This window comes from Bombus pyrosoma, linkage group LG9 (assembly GCF_014825855.1).
Source record: "Bombus pyrosoma isolate SC7728 linkage group LG9, ASM1482585v1, whole genome shotgun sequence".
NCBI classification, from domain to species: Eukaryota; Metazoa; Arthropoda; class Insecta; order Hymenoptera; family Apidae; genus Bombus; species Bombus pyrosoma.
The window spans coordinates 13,799,785-13,823,707 of NC_057778.1; the positions used below are offsets into that span (position 1 = coordinate 13,799,785).

At 36.1% G+C, this 23,923-nt stretch overlaps 2 protein-coding genes across 48 annotated transcripts in view; both read left to right on the forward strand.

Moving 5' to 3' along the window:
• Positions 1-23,923, forward strand: part of LOC122570551 (longitudinals lacking protein-like) — a 148,897-nt gene that overhangs the window by 12,929 nt on the left and 112,045 nt on the right. Inside the window, exons 7-8 of one of the 47 annotated variants that reach the window (XM_043733002.1) lie at positions 20,325-20,667; positions 21,538-21,659. The exons of 42 other annotated variants lie outside the window; for them this stretch is intronic. In XM_043733002.1, the coding sequence (XP_043588937.1) occupies positions 20,325-20,662 (338 nt within the window). In that variant the 3' untranslated portion in view covers positions 20,663-20,667; positions 21,538-21,659. Of the gene's footprint in view, positions 1-1,164; positions 7,133-13,161; positions 15,668-20,324; positions 20,668-21,537; positions 22,553-23,419; positions 23,720-23,923 lie in introns of those variants that run through there. 4 more of the 47 variants (XM_043732994.1, XM_043732992.1, XM_043733032.1 and 1 more) reach the window with 4 other exon arrangements.
• The window catches only part of LOC122570562 (zinc finger and SCAN domain-containing protein 26-like), a 137,835-nt gene continuing 117,602 nt past the window's right edge, over positions 3,691-23,923 (forward strand). Inside the window, exon 1 of the mRNA XM_043733055.1 lies at positions 3,691-3,771. Coding sequence (XP_043588990.1) covers positions 3,714-3,771 — 58 coding nt within the window. The 5' untranslated portion in view covers positions 3,691-3,713. The remainder of the gene's footprint in view (positions 3,772-23,923) is intronic.

Genomic DNA, 23,923 nt, shown 5'->3' on the forward strand with positions numbered 1-23,923 from the left:
GGAGAGTAGAAAAAGAGGAAAAGAAAAAGAAAAAGATACGTGCAGCTGTTATTTCCTCCGGCTGATGCATCTGCTGTAGTAACTATGCAGCTGCTGGTGGCAGATGCAGCGCAAAGCTGTTTCGTATATATGCAGTGGGCGCATAGTATGATGACATTGAGAAATGAGAAAATTAAACTGGCAGACCCTTTGGTGCGAAAACTTCTTTCGCCATTTCTTGTTGAACAAATTTTTCGGGATACGAACCGTAGTTTCAGTATGAAAGAAACTTTTTTTAGAACAGAATGAAACGAAAAAGGAGAGATATTTTTGGAGAGATCATTGAGGATTTCGATTAGTGGTAACAAATTTCGATATACGTAGCAGAAAAAGAATAAAAAGGACAACATTTTTCACGCGAACACGGTAAGGATTTCCCCTTGCCGCTTTTTTCATTTTTTTTTTTATTATCGTCGAAGGAGGCGTTAGGTGAGAAACGTAAATGGTCGCCTAGAAAGGTGATCCTACGCGGGAAGCAAGGTAACTTCGGAGAGAGAGGAGCGGCCTCTCTGTCAATGCTAGTTCTTGATTTCGAAAAAACTTGGTATTCGTTTTCTATTAGTTTGAAATCAATCGTTCTTACAACATGATAGGATTGTTTGTCAAATGGAATACGACTCGCACATTTTTTATATGTTCTCATGTACGGAAAGTTAATTCGTGAAAAAAGATTTGAGAAGTACTCGCATTGATGGGGAAGGTCGTTGGTTTTGTCGTCAGAGACTTGTTACCTTGAATCGATTGTTCGCGTCGAATCGTATTAAAATTTTGAAGGAGCTTTTAGTTGAATATAAGTTTCACATTTTCTACTGTGTTTTAACACGTTCCGTGATTGACTCATGCTGTTTTACGATTTCTGTTTGCGCCGTTCAATATTTCCTTTATCTGGAAAAGTACAAATAATATCGTACAAGAGGTATTAACGAAATATTAGCTAACACAGTAACTGTTGCCTTAACCCTTTCGCTTCGGATGCCGCTTATAGGCGGCACCGGCTAGATGACCTGTGGGTACGGGTGCCGCTTATAGGCGGCAACCACGCGACGATCGGCACCCCATATATCAGGCATACACCATTGCCATCTGTAGTCAATAATATATTTTTTCGTTATCTGCACAATGTAGTACAGCGTCAAAGCAGACCCGCTGACAATCCAAAGAGGTTAACAGAGAGACATTTTCCCTCATTCTATGAGCCAAAAAATAGAAAACGAAGATGTGTCGTTTGTAGAAAAAATGATAAAAGATCCGAATCACGATATGAGTGTAAAGATTGCAATGTTGGCTTATGTATAGATCCTTGTTTCAAAATATATCATTCAAAATTATGTTACTAATCTTTACATATTAATATATTAACTAATTTACGTTTCGTAAACAATTATATTAAACATTTTATCGTAAAGTCTTGTAAATATGTAATATATTACCTGTAATTTTGTAAACTTTTTCATATTAAAGATGCAAATTATACTTATCATATTGGAGCAAAGATTGTTTTATTATTGTTTTATTCAGCAAAGTAAGACGACCTCGTTTTTTTGGAAGATTTTATCACAAAAATGTGAAGCCTTTCGGTGGTCAGAATGTATAAAATTCTTCTAGTTCTCTTTAATAATATTCTCTTCGCAAACCTTCTATCTGTTTTTTTTTTCAATAAAATTATTATTTCCCTTTAAAGATCGTATTTTGTACATGAGGGATCTACTATTATCAACAAATTTTAACAGTAGTTTAGCACAATACATATTTATAGAGATATATATTTATAGGGAAGGGAAAGGATAAAAGCTAAGGACAGATACGAGTGAATAGAATGAGTAAGTGAGTGAGTGGATAATAGGGATAATGATGTTGGTGGATGGAAGGTTCTTGAGAGCAGATGCAAACGGCGCAAACAGATATGTTATGTTATTCATAATAATTATTTATAAATATATATTGATGTAAATTCCGCATAGCATGGAACGTGGTTTTTGCACCCGATATTGCGTTCGATTCTATCCTAACCAAATAGCACGCCATTATATTTAATTTGACCTAGATGGTCGTTTCAACCATCTGTCGCAACACGTACCTTTGTGTACTTGGACTCCCGGTATTTTTGGGGAGATACGAAACGAGCTATCACAGTTTGATCGTTTCAAGCTGCGATCTTGGCTCAATGATATTCCATTCTCCACGTTAACGCGTGCGTAGGTAAAGCGAAAAGTAGAGCCGGCGTTGCGCCACGTTATTTGCAGTGCGTAGAGTATCTTTTCTGTAAATGTTGTGGAAACAAATATATATATATTTCGGTAGAAAGGGTAAAGGTAAACACGCAATGTTGACTGGCCAAATGACATTACCTTCGTTTCTATTTTGCTTTATTTTGTAATATAGAACGTAAACGTACGAAAGCTATCGAGGCTTTTTTTCGGACAAGAGATATCGCGTGTTTACCTCTGCTGTCGAAACCGAAATCAAACCCTCGTATCCTAAAGGAAAAGAAAATACCCATTTGTAGTTGTTTACGTGTTTTTTTTGTTGGCCGTAAGATAAAAAAAGTCCATGGAGATATATGGTAGTATAATGTGTAAGGAAAAACAATCGGACGAAAGAAGGGATTGATGCGTATTCGTGTATCCACCGCGCGTAATAATGATGCACACGAGATGATGTCAAATTGGCTGCGTTTCTCTCGTGTACATTTCTTCATTGCGACGTAAAGCCAATCGTTATGCGCGTGTGCATTAGAATTTCTTTAATTTTGCGGTTAACCGGATACGTCGGGAGAAATGTGTACGTAATTAGCAGTATCGAAGTAACTCAACGTTATTTTTCTTTTTTTTTTTTCACTTGCATGAACGGAAGGATCCGATATGTACATCTCACTCATTTTTTACTATCATTGTCGTGTTTTTGTTTTGTCGCGTTATTATACACACGGTTGCTTCTACATCGTATTTTTAACGGCACAATGAGCGCACCGGTTGGCAGTGCGTCGTCGATTGACGGACGTGTTCTCCGGTTGCACGATCCTCGCATTGGAAGCGCACGGCGTATGTTCGAAAGGTTATCGAATATTTAGTTACTCGTTCTCGTGACGAAGATGAACGTCTCGTGAATACGGCGATGGGATATGTTTTTCCTTCTATTGGAACACGATATACGTGTGTTCTTTCCGCACATTCAAATCTGTAGGTCAGTGTAACATCAACGATCTAAAAATCAAAACAAAAAAAGCACGTGTTCTTTTGGTAGCCGTGGCACGCGTGATACGCGCTGCGCACGTATTCGCATAAAAGCATGTGATACACATGCAGCGTTGAAGTCACGTGTCGTGTGAACGCGCGTTTCACGCGTGTCCAATCTTTTCCACGCGTATCGATAGTGTGTGCGTATTTGTATGTGTCTGCTGTATGCATTTGTATGCTGCGTGCGTATACATGTGTATATGTATATGTATACACGTAGCGTACATAAAACATGCATGCATACACAGGTATACGTACAATACATATAATACGATGTGTGACTCAACGTACTTTTTCTTTATCCATCCGTGTATGCGTACACTCGATAGTTCTCAATCCATTGCGTTGTGCCATTTTTTGCGTAATTCGTCTTGCATGCTACGCTTCCTTCGGTAGTGTAATTACGACTCTTTAACTTTACGGAGGTGAGCGAGCGCGATGCGTACTCGTTGCGTGAAAAATCTTGTGATTTGCCTGCAGTCAACGTATTTTTCTCGTGGGTAGTTATGTATATATACACACACGTACAAACGGTGGTGGTGCTCATTTTGCGAACGTATGTCTTCCTTTCTTGCATTTCTACGATAATATGCGAGGTATACTATAGTACGAGGCGTACGCGCTTGCACACGTTCCATTACATTTTGATTTTTTTTTTAAACTAACCCATGTGTACATAACTTGCTTCTTTGTTCGTAACGCATATAAACATCAAGTATTTAATTAACCTGATTTAAAATGCATATTTTACATGTGCGCATGTATGTCGTGTATGTACATGATACGAACGTATATCGTGTATTTACTTGCGTGCGTTATATGTATATGCAGATGTGAGTTTATATATACATATAAATACGTAGCAGGTACATGCGCGTATATGTCTGCATGTACATGCATACGTACATTCACACATACCTACATGTATACGTAACATTTAAACATACATCTATTACACAATGTTTTCCACTCGATATATGTACTATTATCATATATCTATACTGCGTATGGGAACATTTATTTGTATACAATTGTTAATACTTTTTATGATGTTATATTTTATGGCATTCGAATTTCGTTGTACTATGCCATGTGATTTTACGATGTACGTTGTTGCTATCGTTTTACCTTCCAAGTGTTTAGGCCATTTTGCGAAGAGAATAAATAAGTTAAAAGGAAGATCGAAGCAGCGAGATACGAGAAGTTTTTTTGGTCACGATCGAGCGATTTCTCGATCGAGACGGTAAACGCTCGTTCAAACTCTGATAGTGCTAATGCTACGGAAGAAGAGGAAAGAAAAACCAATGTACTCTTTTTGTGCATTGGTCGGCTTCATGAAATGTGTTTTCGTTTGGCCTTTTGCTACGAAAATGCTTCGGTTCTTAAAATTTCGACAAAGTATTACGACGGTATTACTTTATTGCATTTTATAATGAGCAATACGCGGAAATACGCGTGAAAGATGAATTTAGTGCATGGTAAAATTTGGCTCGTAACAAATCGGCTTTATTTTCCCGATTTGTGCGTTGACCATTACCACCATGCCGTGTGTTGTGTTTCCACATACGAATCTAACGAAGACGAATAAAGAAACACCAGAGGAAAATATTGTATAGGTTGAACAGGTAACGTGATGGTAAAGGTATTAATATCTAGTCATATGATAGCACGATAATATAAACAAGGTAATGTTTCATTGATATTAGTACGTATATTTCTATGTCATGTGACAATTACTGTTTCTGTATTTATATCTTCGTGCATACCGCTCGTACATTTCAATTGTTTGATATAAAATTTCTACATACGTATAATTTTTATACGTAACAAGGTTTTCATTTTGCTGTTGCTGGATTCAAATTAATTTGTGGTAAGAAGATTAAAGCCTATATCTCAGTACCATCATGAGTTTGGTATATTCGTTGTACTATATCGTAACGATGCGAGATAAAAATTTACGTTTCTGATGTGATATACACATAGTTACAGCATTTTGTAGCGATGTGTTCGTTATTTTATGATAGTTCCTTTGAATGGGTATGCTTATTTGATATGTGCAAAAGATACCCGCAGTTCAATTTTTCACATAATGTTATTTTGTTGTCTCTGATATATTGAATAACTGTATCTATCTTAATGAATCAATTTAATCATTCTTTTTAATTATTCCTACACGTATGATCAGAAATTTGTAAGAAATCATTTTTCTGACTCTTTTTATTTATTCAGCTGTGATATGTGTTGGTGCTGTGTTCATGTTTTTCGATTGAAGAAGAGGAGGCCAAGGACTAGTTTTATGAAAGATTTATTCGATGTAAGAAGACGAAAAGACGTTTTGCTGTATGCTTTTATTTCCGAAAATTTTCCATTTGAAATTTTTTGGAAATAGAAACAGCTAAGCAAGTAGAATTAATTTTACTTGTGAAACTTGATATTGTAGAAGTTTTGGGTTTAGAAGTAATTTTTCTTTTTTAATTAACCGAGTTGCAATTTCAGTTGCGCGGTGTTCAATTCTGCTGTGCACTGTTTTAAAAAGCAGTTACAGTTTCATGACCATTGAAAGATATCGAATTTGATATCTTTCTCGGCGAGAGAAAAGCGAATGCGACAAATGTGTTATCGAGTTTTCCAGTGTTCACGATAAAGCATATCGGATATTGAAATCACCGGAAAGATTTCTCAACTTCGTGGGAAAATCGCTATGTTCATTGACAAAAAGGTGGTATGATAATTTTAATAATGTTTCCCTTTCCTTATTAAATTAAGTCTAACTGCAGTTAGATTCATATTTGTTATTTCATACTGTATATTTATACATCGTGTTTCTTCCTTTCCCTACATATGGCTATATTTTTGCAATCAAGCTTTTATGTGATTCTTTTACTGCTCACATTATGTAAATGTCTTGTTCTTAGCATTTTAGGTTATTTGATTATGTTCATTATTGTTCATGATTGACGATTTTATACGCATTATTTTCGTTCAGAACACTAATGATCGTTGGCTTTGTATATCTCCTATTATTTATGTATTCTCGATTGATGGCGATTTCTATTTATTCTAATTGATATTCATTACCACCGAGTTTAAGGTATTGAATATTTATAAGCACATTAATGTTGCTCTTTCAACTCTGAATAATTTGAAGCGTTGACGCAACTTATGTACCTTGCATAACGTGTGTACGTAACTCGATCGATGCTTATCACTACAATAATTTTCTGTAGTGATTTGATCCCCGTGATCTTGTTGTACTTTGTCGGTACAAACGCACTTACAGTCTTGTTCTTATTCTTTATGACAATGCAAATTTTCAGACTTCTTTGTCTGCTTGGTAATTTGGTATTCGAAGACGAAAGTAGAGGTGGTGGCACTTGACGGATTTGGAGCTGTGGAAAATTCGTGTCGTGTGAAGACAAGTGCAAGAGAAGAACTTAAGATGTGCAGTGTGCGGTAAACGCGCGTGTGACGTGTTCAGAAGCGATCGATGAAAGTTCACACAGGTTAAGTATTTAATCTTGCGTGTTGTATCGTCACGCAAGATGCCTTACGTTTCAGTATGCTTTAATATAGTAGTACTTTTCGTAAAAATGATTGCTTGAATACTTATTACTTGAATTGTTAATTCCTGATCCGTTGTAAACAAGTGTATTCAAACAATCATTTTTATTGTAGTACGATATATATAATATATATACTTGCGATTATTATAACACTTGGTCACGTTATAAATTTGTATTATCTTTCTTTGCAATTATTATTCCGAGGATTACAACCGATATTTACGTCTTCGCTGGAAAAATTACATCTCGTTATCTTTTTAGTCCAGATAAAATTAGGATATAGCAGGCTTTTAATTTGTCTTTTTATTTGTCATATCGTAATCGATCCTTCATTCTTTCATGTAATTGGTATGTTGCTTGCGACACATATATAAGTGTGACGAATACTGTCTTTTCCTCGATACAAAAATAATATTGGTAAAGCTAAAGCGATAAGAAAAGGTGTTGGGGCAATACAAGTCTTTTCTCGTGGTCGCATTCGTATTCGCTTGTGGTGCAAGATGTTATCGTTTTTGCTGGTTCGATTTTCTGTGTGGTTGGAGTTATGAATGTGTCGTTTTGTGCGTCTGAGGAAACGTAAGATAATTTAAGAGGTATCGAAGCATTTAATCGTGCGAAGAGGAATTCAGAAGGAAAATCACAAGATGGATGTGCGTTCAATCTTTACCTTTCGTACTCTAAGGCGCCAGATGACGAAAGACCGATCGATTGTGCTTTCATCCATCGTGATTGTTTTCTCTGATAAAAAGTTGCACATTAATTCAACGTATTCAGCGACACAGTTATGAACGAATTATTTATCGACTCTCGATCGATTTTGGTAACCAGCTGTGTGGCTATGTTAAAGAGCATGTTTCGTCCCGTAACGTACGTTATCTGTCAAGTATAATCATGAAATACGTAGGGATTTCCAACAAATTTAACGGAAAATAATCATTTACTAAAAGTTTTCTACTTGAGATACTTGAAGGAAACATTGTTGTTCAATTTGATTCGAATTTCTCGTTGCGGGTATCGCAGAGATATTGTTGTCATTTTGAACGTTAAATGTTAACAAGTATCTATCGGAAAAATTGCAAGTCAAAAAACAATGTTCTATTTAAGATTTATTCGGAAATTTATTGGTCACGTACTACGTAAGCATTTGCGATTAAGGATTGAATACATTATTCGCACTGGTAAAAAAGGAAGGGAAAGAGGGAGAGGGTGGGAGACATGTTTGTTATAAATTATCGTTAATGGTGTAAGATTTGCTAGAATGTTGCAAATATTATAAAAGTTCTATTAGATTAGTAGCAGGATAGGAAATTGTTTGCTGTTTTGCGCTCGTCTTTGATAAGACGACCTAATTTTTTTTAATCTAATTTTGGAGTTAATCGTTTTTGTTCGTGATAGATTAATTATTGAAGAAGCGAGCGTTTCTCGATACGTCGAAATCGCATTTTAGAGTAGACAGTACTAGATTGCACGGAACGAAATGCGAGAAGCCGAGACGAAGCAGGGAAACGTCAATGTGTATCATGTACATATTGTACAATCATTGTTCCTCTGATAATGTTTGCTGCGCAGTGATCATTATTGGAGTAGCGATGTATTGTAGAATGAAATGTGGAACGTGTCGTTTCATCGCTATGGACCTAGGACTTACGTATACAAGATGACCTAGCTAAATGGGATCATCTAAATACCTGTTCATTGTACGAAAAAACTTGAGAACAAAATTACATTATTTCAAGGCACACGTGCAACGGTGGGAAGAATTTTTTTTGAGTTCACTTTGTTGTCTTTAGAAGATATCAAGGTCGTCGGCATGTTTTTAAATAATACTTCTTTGATCTATCAATTGACGCGGTTTTTTATTCTATATACAAAGGTACTAAAGTATTTATTTACGTGAGAAAATGCATAATTTATAAGATATTTTCATTTTAATTTCATCGAATTTAGTGTACGAAAGACAAGGAAAACAAACACGAGTTTCAACATTACGTTTTTTTCTTGTTTTTCGTATGCGCAATTTTACAAAATTAAGGATTAAATATCTTCTAAACTACGCATTTTCAGGTATAGTACTTTTGTACAGGAGATAGAAAACGCATCAATTAATGGATAAAAATACAGGATTTCATTGAAAAATGTACCGATGACCTTGAAAGTAAGTAAAGAAAGAAACGAACTTGAGAAAAAATTTATTCCAGCGTTACATTTTACCCTTTGAAATAGTGCAACTTCATCTTGAGGATATTTTTCATACAATAAATAAGGCAGGTTATCATTAGCTGAACCATTCTGTGTGTGTTTTGACGGGACAGGGACATCCAGACAGATGAGAGAGATACACGTATGTCGGTATAGAGAGACGACTAGTAGAGTGGTACGAGTGTTGGCGTGATTGTGGTAAGGACCACGGTGTTTCAGAGTCGATTCTTGGGTATTGTTGCTCGCGATGTGGTCGACGTTACGCCGTCCATTACTCTTTGGTCAGGCACCGGAAATATGAGTGTGGAGTAGAGAAGCAGTTTGCCTGCAGAACTTGCTGTCGTCGTTTCACTCGGCTGGACTCCATGCGGGTACATCAGAAGCGGACTGGTCATCATATGGTACCTTACTGCAGAAGAAGGTTTCCCATCTCGAATCAACAGTTCTCCGTTGTAATTTTCCGCGACTCTCAAGGAGAGACTAAGTGAAGGAGAATTGTTCCATAATACATTTCCCTTCTCTTGTTTCTTACTTATCTCGTTACGCACGTTTTATCAGAAACCAGAGAAATCAACCATGTTGCGATGCCGAATATGTTTTACGTTGCTCGTTCTCTCAATCACACGGATTCGCGATTGTTTTACAGATGATTATTTAATCTTCGAATACGTATACGTTATTGTTACATTTGTCGTAAATATAAATACGTCTATTTCCTTAGAAATAAACTTAATCGACGTGTCTGTTTTCGAGTTTCTTGCACTTTCGATGTCGTGAAAGGTTATGTTGTATTTTTTTTCAAGTTTTTTGTTATGTTCTTTTCGTTGTAATATTTGTCGAGTTGATCACGTCGGTCAAGTTAGATAAAGTTCAAGCCATTTTGGCCCGTGACATGTTAAACGATGATTTGTTGTAAGTCTCGATAACAACGTTACTTGAAAGACAGCAAGTAGGTCGCAGATAATAGGATGATGGCTATAAAGCAGTGATTTAAACTTTAATTCAGGGATCAAATGTAATTTTATCTGATATTTCTAACCAATTAGAAATCATAAGACTAATTTTCTTTGTTACATTTGTGTATAAGGAAAAGGAGAACGATTCTAACGACTGTTATTGTAAATGAGACTAAAATTAAAAATTGGCAGCGCGTGTACGATTTTCCTTTGGAAAGTCGCTTGTCCCGCGAGCAACCGACGTAATAATTGTTAAGTAATTCTGTACGAAAGTAATTGCAGTAAGATATTGTACCAATTAATGTGTTCCGACAACACGTTTATCTGGTAGAATGAACTGTGTACTCGTTTTACAGTTCATGAACGTATAAAATACATTTAAATTTCAATGTTCGTGTTTGCTACTATAAATCAATATATTGATCGCGTGAAAAACGGAACTATATTGACGAGCTTGAAGTACCAGCAGGCAGGGAATGTGTCGCTAAAATGGTTTTGAATAACGCATATCCGCGACGAGAACTCTTAATCGAAATGCGACTATGATATAAATTACGTATATTGAAGTACGAATATCCTAATGGATACTGTCTGGTTCAATACTGTCGAGCTTTTCGAACTAACATTTAACGAAAAGGTGGTCGATTCCATTTTTCAAACTCTGTTTATTCAAACGTATGTTCATAAGTGGTCAGAATATACAGCGTTTAGGAGGAATATCCTGCAGTTCGCATTCTTCGATTGCACGTATTCCAGCTGTGTCGTCCAGTGAAGTGGAGCATAAGAAGATATGCAATAAATTATTTGTCATAAAGAATAATTGTTTTTCATCGCTTCTTTTCATTATCCTTCTCCTATCCTCTATTCTCTTTTTAACTTTAAAGTTATTTTATACTTTAAGCGTGATATTAAAAAGAGTTTCTAATCGGAAAACGTAGTTAAATTATTTTTCTTTGAAACTCGCGGGCAATTTTGTAAATATGTCATTATTTAACGATGCTTTCGTTCAAAATTTTACGTAATGTTTTTCCATGTTTCTCTTTCTAATACATCACTCGTAACATTATTAAAAGTTTTCATAAAGAAAGAAGTATGGAATGCCTTCGTTTATCACTTCGCGTATATGTACAATTAGATTTTATTGAATAGCGTTACAATTTTTTTTTTAAATGTAACACGAACGAGTTCGGACAAAATCTATTAGGGTTCCATCACGCAGTATATGATCACGAGATGTAATCAATCGATCTCTTCTGCAAGAGAGAGCTATCTTGGATGATTTATTGCTACGGTATTATATTCAAAGGTTGCCACGTAAGTTGTAACGTATCGATGCAGACACTGGACTACGTCGTCACGTATTTTTCGCAAATGAAAAAAGAAGAGAAGGAAGGAGGAAGGATAAAATAGGAAACGAAGCTCTTCTACTATTCAAATGGAGTTGCAGATATCTACAAAACTCTGTATTGTACAACGAAATTTGCGAACTGTTATTTTTCGTCGTTAAGGCTGTACCAGGTGGGTTTCCTTCTGTCAATGTTCGCAACAACAGTCTCTTCGTTTGAATCTATGACTTAGATTTGAAAGCCGATGTTTCATTTCCTTCATTTTCTACTTCATTAGTCTTGAAGTAATGATTAACTACGTGTGCGTGCGCGTGTGTATACGTATGTATGGATGTGTATGTATGTACGCGTGTCATGCGTGCGCGTGCGTACAGCTTATATGCCAAAAAGAAAACTATCACCAGTTCATAGGAGTTTCTATAGTGAGTTACCTGAGAATAGTTTTAAAGTAATTTGCACAGTGGTAGGGAATAACAACACGGTCTTTTTTCATCAATATATTTGAAAATATTAAACTATATAATAGTCGTTCCAATGACTTAACTAACGAAAGAAATTTAAATTACTTAAGAGATTGTTACATTTGTCGAAACGAATCGATTATTCTTTTGTATATTAACTGTTACAGAAATGTGTGTTGCTCGCACAAGTGTGTAATAAAAAATATGTTTTATAAAAGTTCGATGTTACGCTTAATTGATAGAATTATTGAAGAAAACGTGTGTTCGTTTACGATGATATCTGACAATGTATACTGCATGCTGATTCATGGTCTGCCGCGAATTTAAGCTTCATAATCATTATTGTGATGCGGAATAATACATCAATCGAATTGAGGAAAAGAAACGACCTGGCGAAATGCAATTACGATAGATTGTTTTAGGTTTAGGCATATACGTGTGTTGTTATGGGCATACGTTGGGTGAAACTATACAAGGAGGCATTTTTTACGTTGGGTTTAATTAATGAAGTATTACGGTTGTAAAAATGGAAACACTAATAAATGCGATTCATTTTGGAGCAGCATGTAAATAACAACGGCTCAAAGTAAAGAAGACTGCATATAAACACCGATTAAGCGCTTTGCGAGACCGTGGTTGCCTTTTTTTTTCTTTTTGCTTGATCTCGGTACTTCTCCAAATTTCTGAAGCAAAATTCCAGCAAAGTTCTAATACCACGTTATCTAACTTCACATTATGCGTCGTTATTCTCCAAACAAACGTTCATTAATGTTTTGTTTCTCTTTGATTTGTTTCTTTTCGTTTATTGATTGCAATTATGAACCGATGCGGTAAATGCAGCTACTGCGTTGAGATACGGTTACTATATTTCGTCAGTTGCGAATAATTACAACTTCAGTATTTTACATCGTACTTCGAGTATCGCGTCACGTTACAGTGTAGTGATTTTTAACGTTCGATCAAAGTGGTAAGAAAGATCTTTGTGTAATAGAGCGCGCAGTCTTCTTTTTAGAGCGAGCTTCTTAAACCTTGGTCGTATATCGTCCACATGCTTAGCTCGAGCTTTCATTTTCCCCATTATTCGTTGTCGAGAGACGAAACCCGCTTCGAAATAGCCATTGTCGTTCACTTTTTTTGCACTACCATGCAGAGGGAAATCGGGAGAAACAAGATGAATGATTGAAGAGGGAAGAAGGGTGAAAGTCCGAGAGAGCGAGAAGACGCGCGGGAGAGAGAGAGAGAGGAAGGAAGGGAGTGCAAAACGAGGTGTAATTCGTCAGGGATGAACGTGAATTTCGATTCTCCCGTTAAAGATAGAGGAGGATAACCCATATGTAAAAAGCCTCCGTGTATGCTTACAGCAAGCCCTATGATGGAGGGTGTCTCTGCCAGCGAGCTGAGATTTCGGTGTGTCATGTGTGGACGTGAATATAGGTCACGATCCTCTCTGACACGACACTCCAGGTACGAGTGCGGAAGACTCGGATCCAGGTATACTTTCACGTGCACTCTCTGCGGAAAATACTTCTGTCGACCGGATCACCTGAAGCAGCACATCCTCAATATTCATGGTGGATCGGTCACTAAGTAGCTTCCACTTCTCACCGACAATCTTACTTCAAAGATGCTCGATCACACGGATTTACGCACCTATCGTAGTTCCAGTTATTCGACTTTCATCGTTTTCTTCGAGCAATCGATTCTCCGTATGTCGGTGTTTTTTTTTTTTTTTTTTTAATTTATTCGTCTTTTACGATACGAGTTCACGTTGCTAGGCCACGTAAATATGTATTAAAGTTGGCGAACGGCGTCTACATTATTCTTACTCTTTTTTTCTTAATAGTTTTAGCTCCTGCTTTTTCATGTTTTCCTCTGTTTTCAATTTATAGATTATTTGCTCTTAGTTCTTTGATTTAAAGCATAATGTATCAATTATCGTACGTTTTCTTTTTGTAATTATTATTTTGGAGATATTCTATTGTCCAAAGGCGAACCAAAGGTAACTTTTGTGATAAAGTTTAAATCGTATGTACAAAAATGTCAATTGTTAATAGCGAGAAGAGTTTTTACTAGTTTCGAGTGTATAATATTTATTGACGACAAAATTTCTCGTTGATCGATTAACGCAAGGATATTGCGTCTCGTGTAATGTTATTAATACGCGAGATTAAATAAAATAACTGGTAATTATACTGTAATTAAGTATACATAAATATCAAGCCATTCGGATCCTAGGTCACGTCATCTACCGAAATAAATTTGGAATCGTTTGATTTCACTCAAAAAGTAAATTGGAGATGCACATAGTGCGTCTTAATTTTGTTGCTAGTTGATATTTCTGTTAATCTTAGTTAAGAACGTATAAGCTGGTGTACTTAGGTCAAACTGAATTTCATTCGAGAGAAATTTATGAAATTAACACATTCGCATCGTTTCATTTGCAGTCGAATGGGATGCAGGTGCCGAGGAAAAACTCGTAGAATTCTACAAAATCAAATTATGTCTAAAAGATGCTATAAATTTTTCGTCAATGAATGCTTTCCAAAAAAAATTGTAAGCAAAGTCGTAAATTATTTCACAGTGACCAAAGCGTATATTGAAATTTTAAACCCTCGTTCGAGAGATACAGGGACATTTCGACTCATCGGTTACCATGGCCCTATTCTAATGCTATTAATAAACGGAACGCATCGAAGTGACATCGAAGAATCAAACGATATGTTGTTTTCCTTCAACGACATAGCCAGAATTATCTGCTCCCTGCAATTGCATTATGGAGCAAAGCCCAAGCATCGAATCGGATCTTATCGTTATAACGCAATGTACTTTTCCAATGAACTTGTAAACATATTAAATATACATATAGTCTTTTTTTTTTATAATTCATCGAATTTTTGTCATGACACTTCTGGGGAGAATTTGAAGTGTTTATTACGTTTTATAACTCGCACGTGCGTCATTCGGGTGCTAGTAAGAGAACCCAATTCAAATATGAGGCATCCGGTGCGAATGTGTTAACGAAGAATCATTATTTAAACTGTACAAATTGATAAATTTATATAGCATGGGTGCGCGCATGTTATAAACTGCCAAATAATTTGATTACAAATAATGCCAAATAAATAATATTCCTATATTTTATTTGTTTTTTTTCTTTTTTTTTTTTTTTAATATTTATCAGAATAATATATGTGTAAGTTACAAGTGCATGCAAGTGTGTACATACGTAACCCACTTAAGTGGACGTTTCATATTTGTTGATAATATCAGATCAAACGTATATCCAATAGTTCAAGAAGAAGTTATTAATTGCTAGCAATTTTACCGAACGTACTTCATACGGTATTGAATACATCTTGTGTGCACTTTTACTCTTGGATGTGACATACATATACATATAAGAATGTGGTACACGAACAATTCGACTAGAAAAATCAATCTCTTGTAGTGAGGTTAGTACAATACGTATTCAATTGATCGAAGATATACATATTTATGAAATGTTATATTTTCACTACTGGCATGATGCACATCAGAAAGATATTTTTCATCGTGTGCAAAGATTGTTCGAATAATATATAATTTTATTAGATATATATATAATTATATATATATATATATATATATATATATTAATGAAGTATATAATTTTGATCATGGATTTATACAACGAGAGAATGAACAATATATTGTTATCGTTATCATTATTGCCAGCGTTATCATTAATGTTATCGTTATCGTTACCGTTACAGTTATCGTCGTCATCGATGTCGCTGTCGTTGAGCATTAAATATAAATATATATTATTGCTCTGCGAATTTTACAAATTGTTATGAAATTTAAATAAAAAGAAATCTCTGAAAAAAAGTTTCCTTTGGATCTATAACCTTATATATTTATTATATGTAACAAATACATATATATATATAATACTACGTAATATATATGGAATAAAAGCGAATAAAACGAAAAGAAAAGCGAGATATTTTCACGTAAATAATAGGATGAATTTAATTGTGCAAGTATGAAAATGGTTTAAACTTCGTATAACGTTCATAGGCTTAACGGTTGTCGCCGTTTCTGCCTACTACTGCGCTTAATTTCACCTGGATTTTAATTGTCATCGAACTCTTGAACAAGAAATACTCATCTGCGAAAGGATATTTGGAGAGATGGCTTCGCGAGCGCAATATTCTATCCCACAAAGACACTGATATTAAAATCAACTGTGATCATGATACAAACTGATCATGATCTTTAGGCAGCAGAATTTCACTGTCCATATTGTGGCTTCAGGAAGAGATGTCCATCCACATAATATTGAGACAAAATGAAATCTAAGGCTATGCAAAGACAATGCGAGGCTGATCTGCGAGACTGTCCTGCGAGGCAGCCTCCGAGATGTATACCGTATACCTGCTTCGTCCCTAAGCTTACGTGAGGGTGAGGCTGTCTCGGGGTGAGCCATCGATTTTAGAATTCTTGGCGAGATAAAAGATGTCTCGCAACTCCTCATTTGCTTCGCCTGGACACGTTTTGAATGACTTTCTTGAATGATTTCTTTCGAGAAAGTAACTGCGGCTCACCCTGCCTCGCGCATTCTATGTAACGGCGGAGAGCAACTTGAGCGAAGTAGCTGCTGGATGAAGCAGTTTCATGGATCTGCCTCACACTGTCTGTACATAGTTTTAGGCATAAAGACGAGGATTTACGTATTCTTAATCAATTGTGAATCAAGATCGAATGCTAAATATTAGATCTGTTTGTAGATTATTTCATGGCTCTTCACCGGTTTTCATAAATTCTTATCGATATCGTTATATAATTTGTCAGATCTTTTACAACATATTTATACTTTCTGCCGGTATATATCATCCATTTTACAATTAACGCGTGTATACAGGGATTATAAGATCGTATTTATCCCGAGATATTCCACGTATGACAAAGTCACATGATCAAGTTTTTCAAAAGGATTTATTGCAACGTATAGAGAATTTCTATGTTTGTGTTCCCACGTGAATATCAAAATGGATACCTATATTTCTGGCAACCAATCAATTTCATTCTCTTTATGTGATACTTTCTCCTCTTTGACTTGTAATTGTTGCTACAGCTGTAATTTTAAGCTATAGGGGTTATCTAGAATTATTCGTTTTATAGGTGTTCTTCTCGAATTCAATGTAACGAAGACTTTTTAAAAAAGACTTTATGCAATATTGTTTTATATTAGATCGCAAGCTGTGACGGTGCCCGCGATTTATTATTTTCAAAACGATTATTTTCGAAGCAGAAATTGTCACGGCGACGCTAAGGGTCGACCCGCTCACAATCAGTCGGAATATTGGATTATGCTTTCGACCGAGCGATACTGATCATAGATAACGCTATGATCGATTGCTGTAGAATAAAGGTGTGGAGAGAGGGAATTTCCCTACGTGTTAGCCAGCTTGTCACGCGATTGAAGCCGGCAAGCTAGCAACGCACTTCTCGAGTGCAAACACGTACAACACGCGCTTCATGACACCGCTATTTTGAATAGCTTCCTTTGTTCGTCATCTTGGTTCGTTCGATACGACCGTAGGCTTCCACATTATCCGTTTGAGTTTCAAGCAGCGCGATTGCACTGTTTAGATTTTGTGTCGAAAAGTCCCAGTATGTTTAAATGCTACGGATGACTGACGGTATTTCGTATTTCATTGTTATCTTCTCAATAATTTGTGTTGAACAAAACTTGAAATATTTATAATCTAATAATACGCATATATAATAATATAGATGTATTTCATGAAAATAACAAATATGACAAACGCTATCGCGCTGTTCGAGATTTTTCGACCCTGTTTTTTCAAAGATCCCTGGAACTCAAACGGTTATATTTTTATGTTTATATTTTCCGGTTAAGTGTGCGTTTTAGAGCGATCAGAAATGTGATGAAAACAATTACTACAGCATCGGAATTACTTGTTTGCAACGAGTTTTCTTTACCGAGGGCTTCTCCTGTGTCTTTGAGCAGCGGTCGAAGAGAACTTGTGGGAGAATTTTGACTTTCAACGAAGAATAAAGAAAAAGTAGGGTACTTTATCTTCGATGACAAAGGGTCATTTCCCATGTTTCTCGCGTTCTTATTTTCACTTCGCGGTTAACTACAACTTTATATCGTTGGATTATCCTTCCGGTAACGCGGTAGAATTATCCAGGACCTTTAAAAGTTGACGAATTATTAACGCTGTTTCGGTTAGATGAGATCCGAATGAACTAAAAATCTTCTTTGACGTTCCATCCTTGTTACAAATTGGAAAAATAGTTTCTGCTCCTGTCGTTTTAGTCGACCATTTTCTTCTCGATGACATTTTTGTTTTTATGCTTTACCGAACATTTGCTCGAGTATCATAATACGTATCGTTGTTTATTATTTTACCTATTAATTATCTATCGGTCGATATTTGTCAAGTATATAGAGTTCACTTGTCGTTAATCCCTCGTCCTCCGAAATTCTCTCGTCGGATATTTGACTATTATGTACTATTACGAACGTTGACAGCAGGTTTCTTTTTGCTTTCAACTGCTTCCGTACATAATGTTTACCTCTTTGTTCGAAATTTGATCACAGTGGTTAAAGGTAATCTATCCGGTTACTCTCTATCGTAGTAATAGTGGAAATTTAGAATAATCCAAAGATTTCTAGACAGAATTCTAGCAATAGAAAAAAAAACGGCTCAAGAATACGAAAAATGAAGTTGCAGCGAAATAAAGGAACGCGAACGAACATTTCTAGAATAAAAATAAAAAATGAGAGCTTTAGGAGAGAAGGGATTCTAATAATGAAAGCGAAAAAATCACGAAGATCTGTGGCTAGTAGAGACGTCCGTGGCTTCCAGAAATGCCTTCCAAGGAGGCAGATATATCTGCGCGCGCGGATTCCACGCGCTTTTATTCGAAACAAGGAATGATGCCACCGCAGCCAAAGACAAAGCCACGTGTACTTCTACCGACACCGTAAATATTAGGTGATTCCAAAAGTTCGTTCCGCTCTTATCGTGGTATTTAGAGAAAAATTTGTCGTAATCATACTCTAGTTCTATAATTTCTTTCCATGTTCTTGGCAAAGTCATTTTCGAAGTTATTTTCACCACGTATCATTGCCATAATGCCAGGCTGTTTGTAGCAAGGAACGTGGAAAAAATAACGAGAATAATTTGGTTGGGAAACTTTACCACACTCTTAGCATTCTCCGGATATTGCCCCTCCTCCCAAATTAGCGCTTATTTCGTTCGTTACAACATATCTTGGCTTGTAAAAGATTTGACAATACTAACGTAAAAAATTACTTTGAAAAATATTTTAGCGAGAAGCTACAAAAGTTTTACGGTAACGGTGTAATAACGTGTTTAGCAAAAAAGTGAAGAGAAGTTACTTTATAAAAGATATTTTCACAGTATATTTACAGGCATGTTTCAAATTTTGTTCTAAATACCACGTCCAATAAAAAGACGGAACGAATTTATGGGATGATCAAACCCTCGAAACAGAACAGAAGTTCGAACGATAGACATTCATCGTTCGCTCCGCTATTCGCAAACAAGATAGCTGCGATTATCGTAGCTTTTAAGTGTCATAGTTATAGTACTTAGATTAAGTTTTATTCGAATTTTACTAAGAGTCGCGTTTCTTTACTTTTACGTAATACACCCATCTAGGAGCATCTCAAATCTTTTGCGATTAAAAGACAGCAACGATATAACACATGTCGTGTGTTTCTATTGTTTTTCTTTTTTATTCCATTTCCTATGCGTGCCTAATTCAGGGAGAATCGATGATTTTTCCTTTGATCTTGTGATTGTCGTAAACATCGAAATTGCAAGTTTCGTTTCATTCCTTTCCGTTTGATTACGTTCGATCGTGATTTTAATCAGGACATATTTTAATCTCGCACGTCTCTTCGAGTTTCGTCTTCTTTCAATTTGTCGATTTATTCGTTCGTGGGCCGATCATACGTGTAATCGCTATTTGTTAAGTATTTGTTAAGAATTTTATCAAATATTCGCTTGTACATGTAAACAAATAAAACAGTATTGGATGCGTCTTCTCTAATTCTTATCCTTGTTTAACAAGTTTTACAGATTCTTATCCTCTTAACACACATAGACACGTATACACGCACACCCTACTCTATCTCTCTTTCCCATCTCTCGCTACTATATTCTTTTTGATTCTTGAATGTATAGGAAAGAGAGGAAAAAAAAAAGAAAAAGAAAATTGACAAATAAAAAGAATAAAAAAAGCAGCGGGTCGTTCCGGAATGTTTTTAGTATATTTTGTACTATCGATCGTTCATGACAGCGACGGGTGATGTTTCGGGCGGGAAATTTGATCGTTCGTAAAAGAATCCTTTATTGGAGAGTTGTTCTTTATTAGCGTTGACGGTTCTAGTTAAGAACGGTACGCATTCGCTAGGAATTTCTGCAGTTTGAACTGCAATTAATGAGAAAATACAACTGATTGATTATTAATAATGTTGCAGAGCTTTTCGCGGACTCGATATGTGGAGACGACTCGAAAAGAAAATACAATTGCAAATACTGCGGCAAGGGTTTCACTTTTTCCGGTCATTTGAGGAGTCATCAGAAGAGTTTCTGCTATTGGAATCCTATATCAACGTGTCATCAGTTGCAAAAGAGCCGGCCATTTTCCTGCGGCCAATGCGGTGCCTGTTACGCGAAACAATCTCATCTGATTTTCCACGTTAGGCACGACTGTGGTAGAACGCAGAAATGTCCCGTCTGCGGAAAAACTTTTCTTCATAGTAGCAGCTTGCGAAAACATCGTCAACGGCCTCCTTGCAATTTCCAAACCCGTTAATCGGCGTACGTAAAGTAAACATTGCCATCGCAGAAAAATTATGATTATATTGTATACTGTCCAGAAGCTGTTTGCTCGTATTCTTTCCTCGCGTACAGTGTGTAAACCATGCGAAATGTCGCGAACCTGTTCGTCTATAAATATTCGTTAAGAAGGGAAATACTATAAGAAAAAAGGAGACGAATCTGTATTAATCCATTAACATGACTCGTCCACATCTTCGTTACTTCGTTTCTTTTGTTTGGATTATCTCTGCTCTGTCATGAGTTAGCCGCGCGTCAGCTGATCCGCTGCTCGATATTTCAGGTCTGTTCGTGTCGGAGTGCTTGGACAACGAGTTTCTACTATTCACCGAATCGCACCATCCCTGCTCCGAACATTGGAATTTCCTAGAAAGAATCGATATACTCTACAAAGAAACGAAAGAAAAGAGGAAAAGATCGGAAGATTTTCGAGAATATTTGCACGCGACTCGAAGATCGTTTTTCTAGGTGTTCGAGTTTACTTTATGTTAATAAAGGGAAGTCGATAGAAAATATAAAAGCGATCGTAGCTTTCACTTTAGAAGCTTTCGCAAATTTTTGGAAATTGTATTATGCGAATAAAAAGAGAAATTTGGGTGATCGGTGGGACAGCGAACAGTCTGGCCAGTTTACTTCTTTCTCGTTTCTTTTCCCTTCCTGTTTTCTTCGTTTTCATTTACTTAATAACGTACACGACTACAATGGGTCTTTTCGTTTTAGTTATCTTTTAGTTATCCTTTAGTTACCATTTAGTTACCCTTTAGTTACCTCGTTGTTTGATTTTCGTAGAAGCTTTAGTCGTTTTCAGGATCCAATGGGATAGAGATACTTATTTGATCGATTATGTTACAGGATGTGTCAAGAAGCGAGCAATTACCAGCAGTTTAACACGCCGGAAGGAGCAGCAAGCCAGTGGAATCATCGAGAAGTCTGAACGTAGCGATAGTTGGGGCTCAGAGGACGACTTTACGCAAATAAATCTGGATGACTGGGGCAATAATGGCGATAATAGTACTAGCAACGAACACGAAAGAAATGACGGTAACGATGGAAATGAAAATACCAATGGAAGGAGTGGAACAGTCCCGTGCAATAAGGAAAACGACAGGAATCGTAATGATGAAAACTGTGAAGGAAATTCTAGCGGAACGAGTGGTTCGATTAATGATTTAAGTACTAATGAAGGATGGGTGCAACCTTTAAATCAATTATCGCCGATACCGATAAATTGCAGGTATTGCGAAAGGACATTTATTCGGCCAGCAAATTTGGCAAGACACGAGAAAAATAATTGTCTTAAAAATAAGATTGCCAAGTGTCACACAGAAAGAAACGCGAATCCGTTTGTCTGTATGGAATGTGGTGCTCGTTTTAAACACAAAAAGGCTTTGAATTACCATGTACGTCACATGTGCCAGAGAAGTGTTAAGTGTAATATTTGCCATAAAAACTTAACAGGTACGGTTGTGTCGGCAAGGCACTTAAGAACGTGTGCACAGAAACACGCGAAAAAAACTGAATGTATCAATGATAATGGAGATCAAGAGGATTTGTTAAATTCTGATAGTTTCGTAGTTAGTGAAATTTCTGACAACGATTAATTTATTCTTCAGTATATACTTGTTTTATTTCCTTACTCTTACTTATTTACTTCTTGCTTATACAAAAGTGTCATGCAGTATATTTCATTTATATGACCGAACATTTCGAGAACAATAAAGCAATCGTTAAAAGTGCTAGATATCAAATTATTGCTGTAACATTATAGACACGACGTGCCTTTTTACAATATTATTATGAAACTCTTATTTATTTTCTACTGTTGTTGTTGTTATTATTAATACTACTACTACTTCTACTACAATTATTATTAATGTTATTATTATTATTATTATTTTATTATAAAATATTGAAGATTATTCCACGATTATATTAAATGAGATATTACAGTTTCATCGAATGTTCTTCTTCTTCTTATTGTTATTATTACTTTATAACAATATATATTTCTTATCTTTGCGCAAATTTGAATATTACGTGAATAAAATATTTTCGTTTGTATATTGTCTTAATCTCTTGATCTATTGTCGTGTTCTATTATAATGTCGTTATTTATTAATTATCAATGTAATTTGGTCGGTAAGTTACGACTTGTCTCTTCGCGACGATATCGATCAAGATATGGCTGGAAGAAATTTTGCAGCATCAGATTTGCAACGTCACGCGAATGAATATATTAAAATGAATTGACGTTCGTGGAACGAGTGATGTAGAATTTGTGCTTGCGCGCGTGATTCTGTGTAAATTGATTTTAATAAATAAATCAAGTAACCGAACTCCCGTGATTTATCGTCGTAGAATAGCCCTCGTAACTTTAATGCGAAGGAATAGCTAGTCTAATAGAATGATATATGCTTGATTTCTAGTTCTCGCCTTTCTTTCTATCTTCCTTTCCTATATATATTTCCTCCTGTTTCTTTCTGTAATTCACCGTTAACGATACATACGATACGAGGAAGGAAATAAAGTACAAATTGCTCAGAATGTGTACAAAAGTGTATTTGTACAAAAGTATCGAATGTATGTTCGATTAGAAAGGAAGTAGCTTGAAGGCGCACGCGTGCGCTTAGATGCTCAGAGCATGGATGAAAATGTGTTTCTCTGCGATGTCGTCAGTTCGTTGGTTCCGTTTTGTTTCTATTAACTTGCAACAAAAATTCGATTCTTTTTCTAGATCCGATGTACGGCCAGTTACACTCGTCGTTTATCCGGGCTGAAATGATACCAAGGGGATCGATGCGGACCGAAGGTTATCAGCCAAGAAGAAATTTTGCCAACGATCCGAAGGATGAGTCGTTTCTCTACATGGAAAGTGGCTGTCGTCAAGAGCTTGTATCTTCGGTTTCCAGGACACACTGGCCTGACAGTGTCTCCGTTCAAAGTTCCTTACCAAGGAAAAAATTTTATTGTCCACGATGTAACAGTGGCTACACTAGACTTTCGGACATGAAAACACACTGTCACTTCCAATGTGGTAAGGAGCCGCGATATCAGTGTCCATATTGCACGAAGAAGGCGAAATTCTCTTCGAATATGTATGTTCACGTGCGACGAATGCATAAGGACGAAAAGCTACAAATTATCGACTTGTATAAGCAATTGTCGAGAGTCCGTTATTAACAACCGAATCGGGACGAGTATAACTCAAGTAAAAAGAACGAAAACAAGAGGCGGAGAA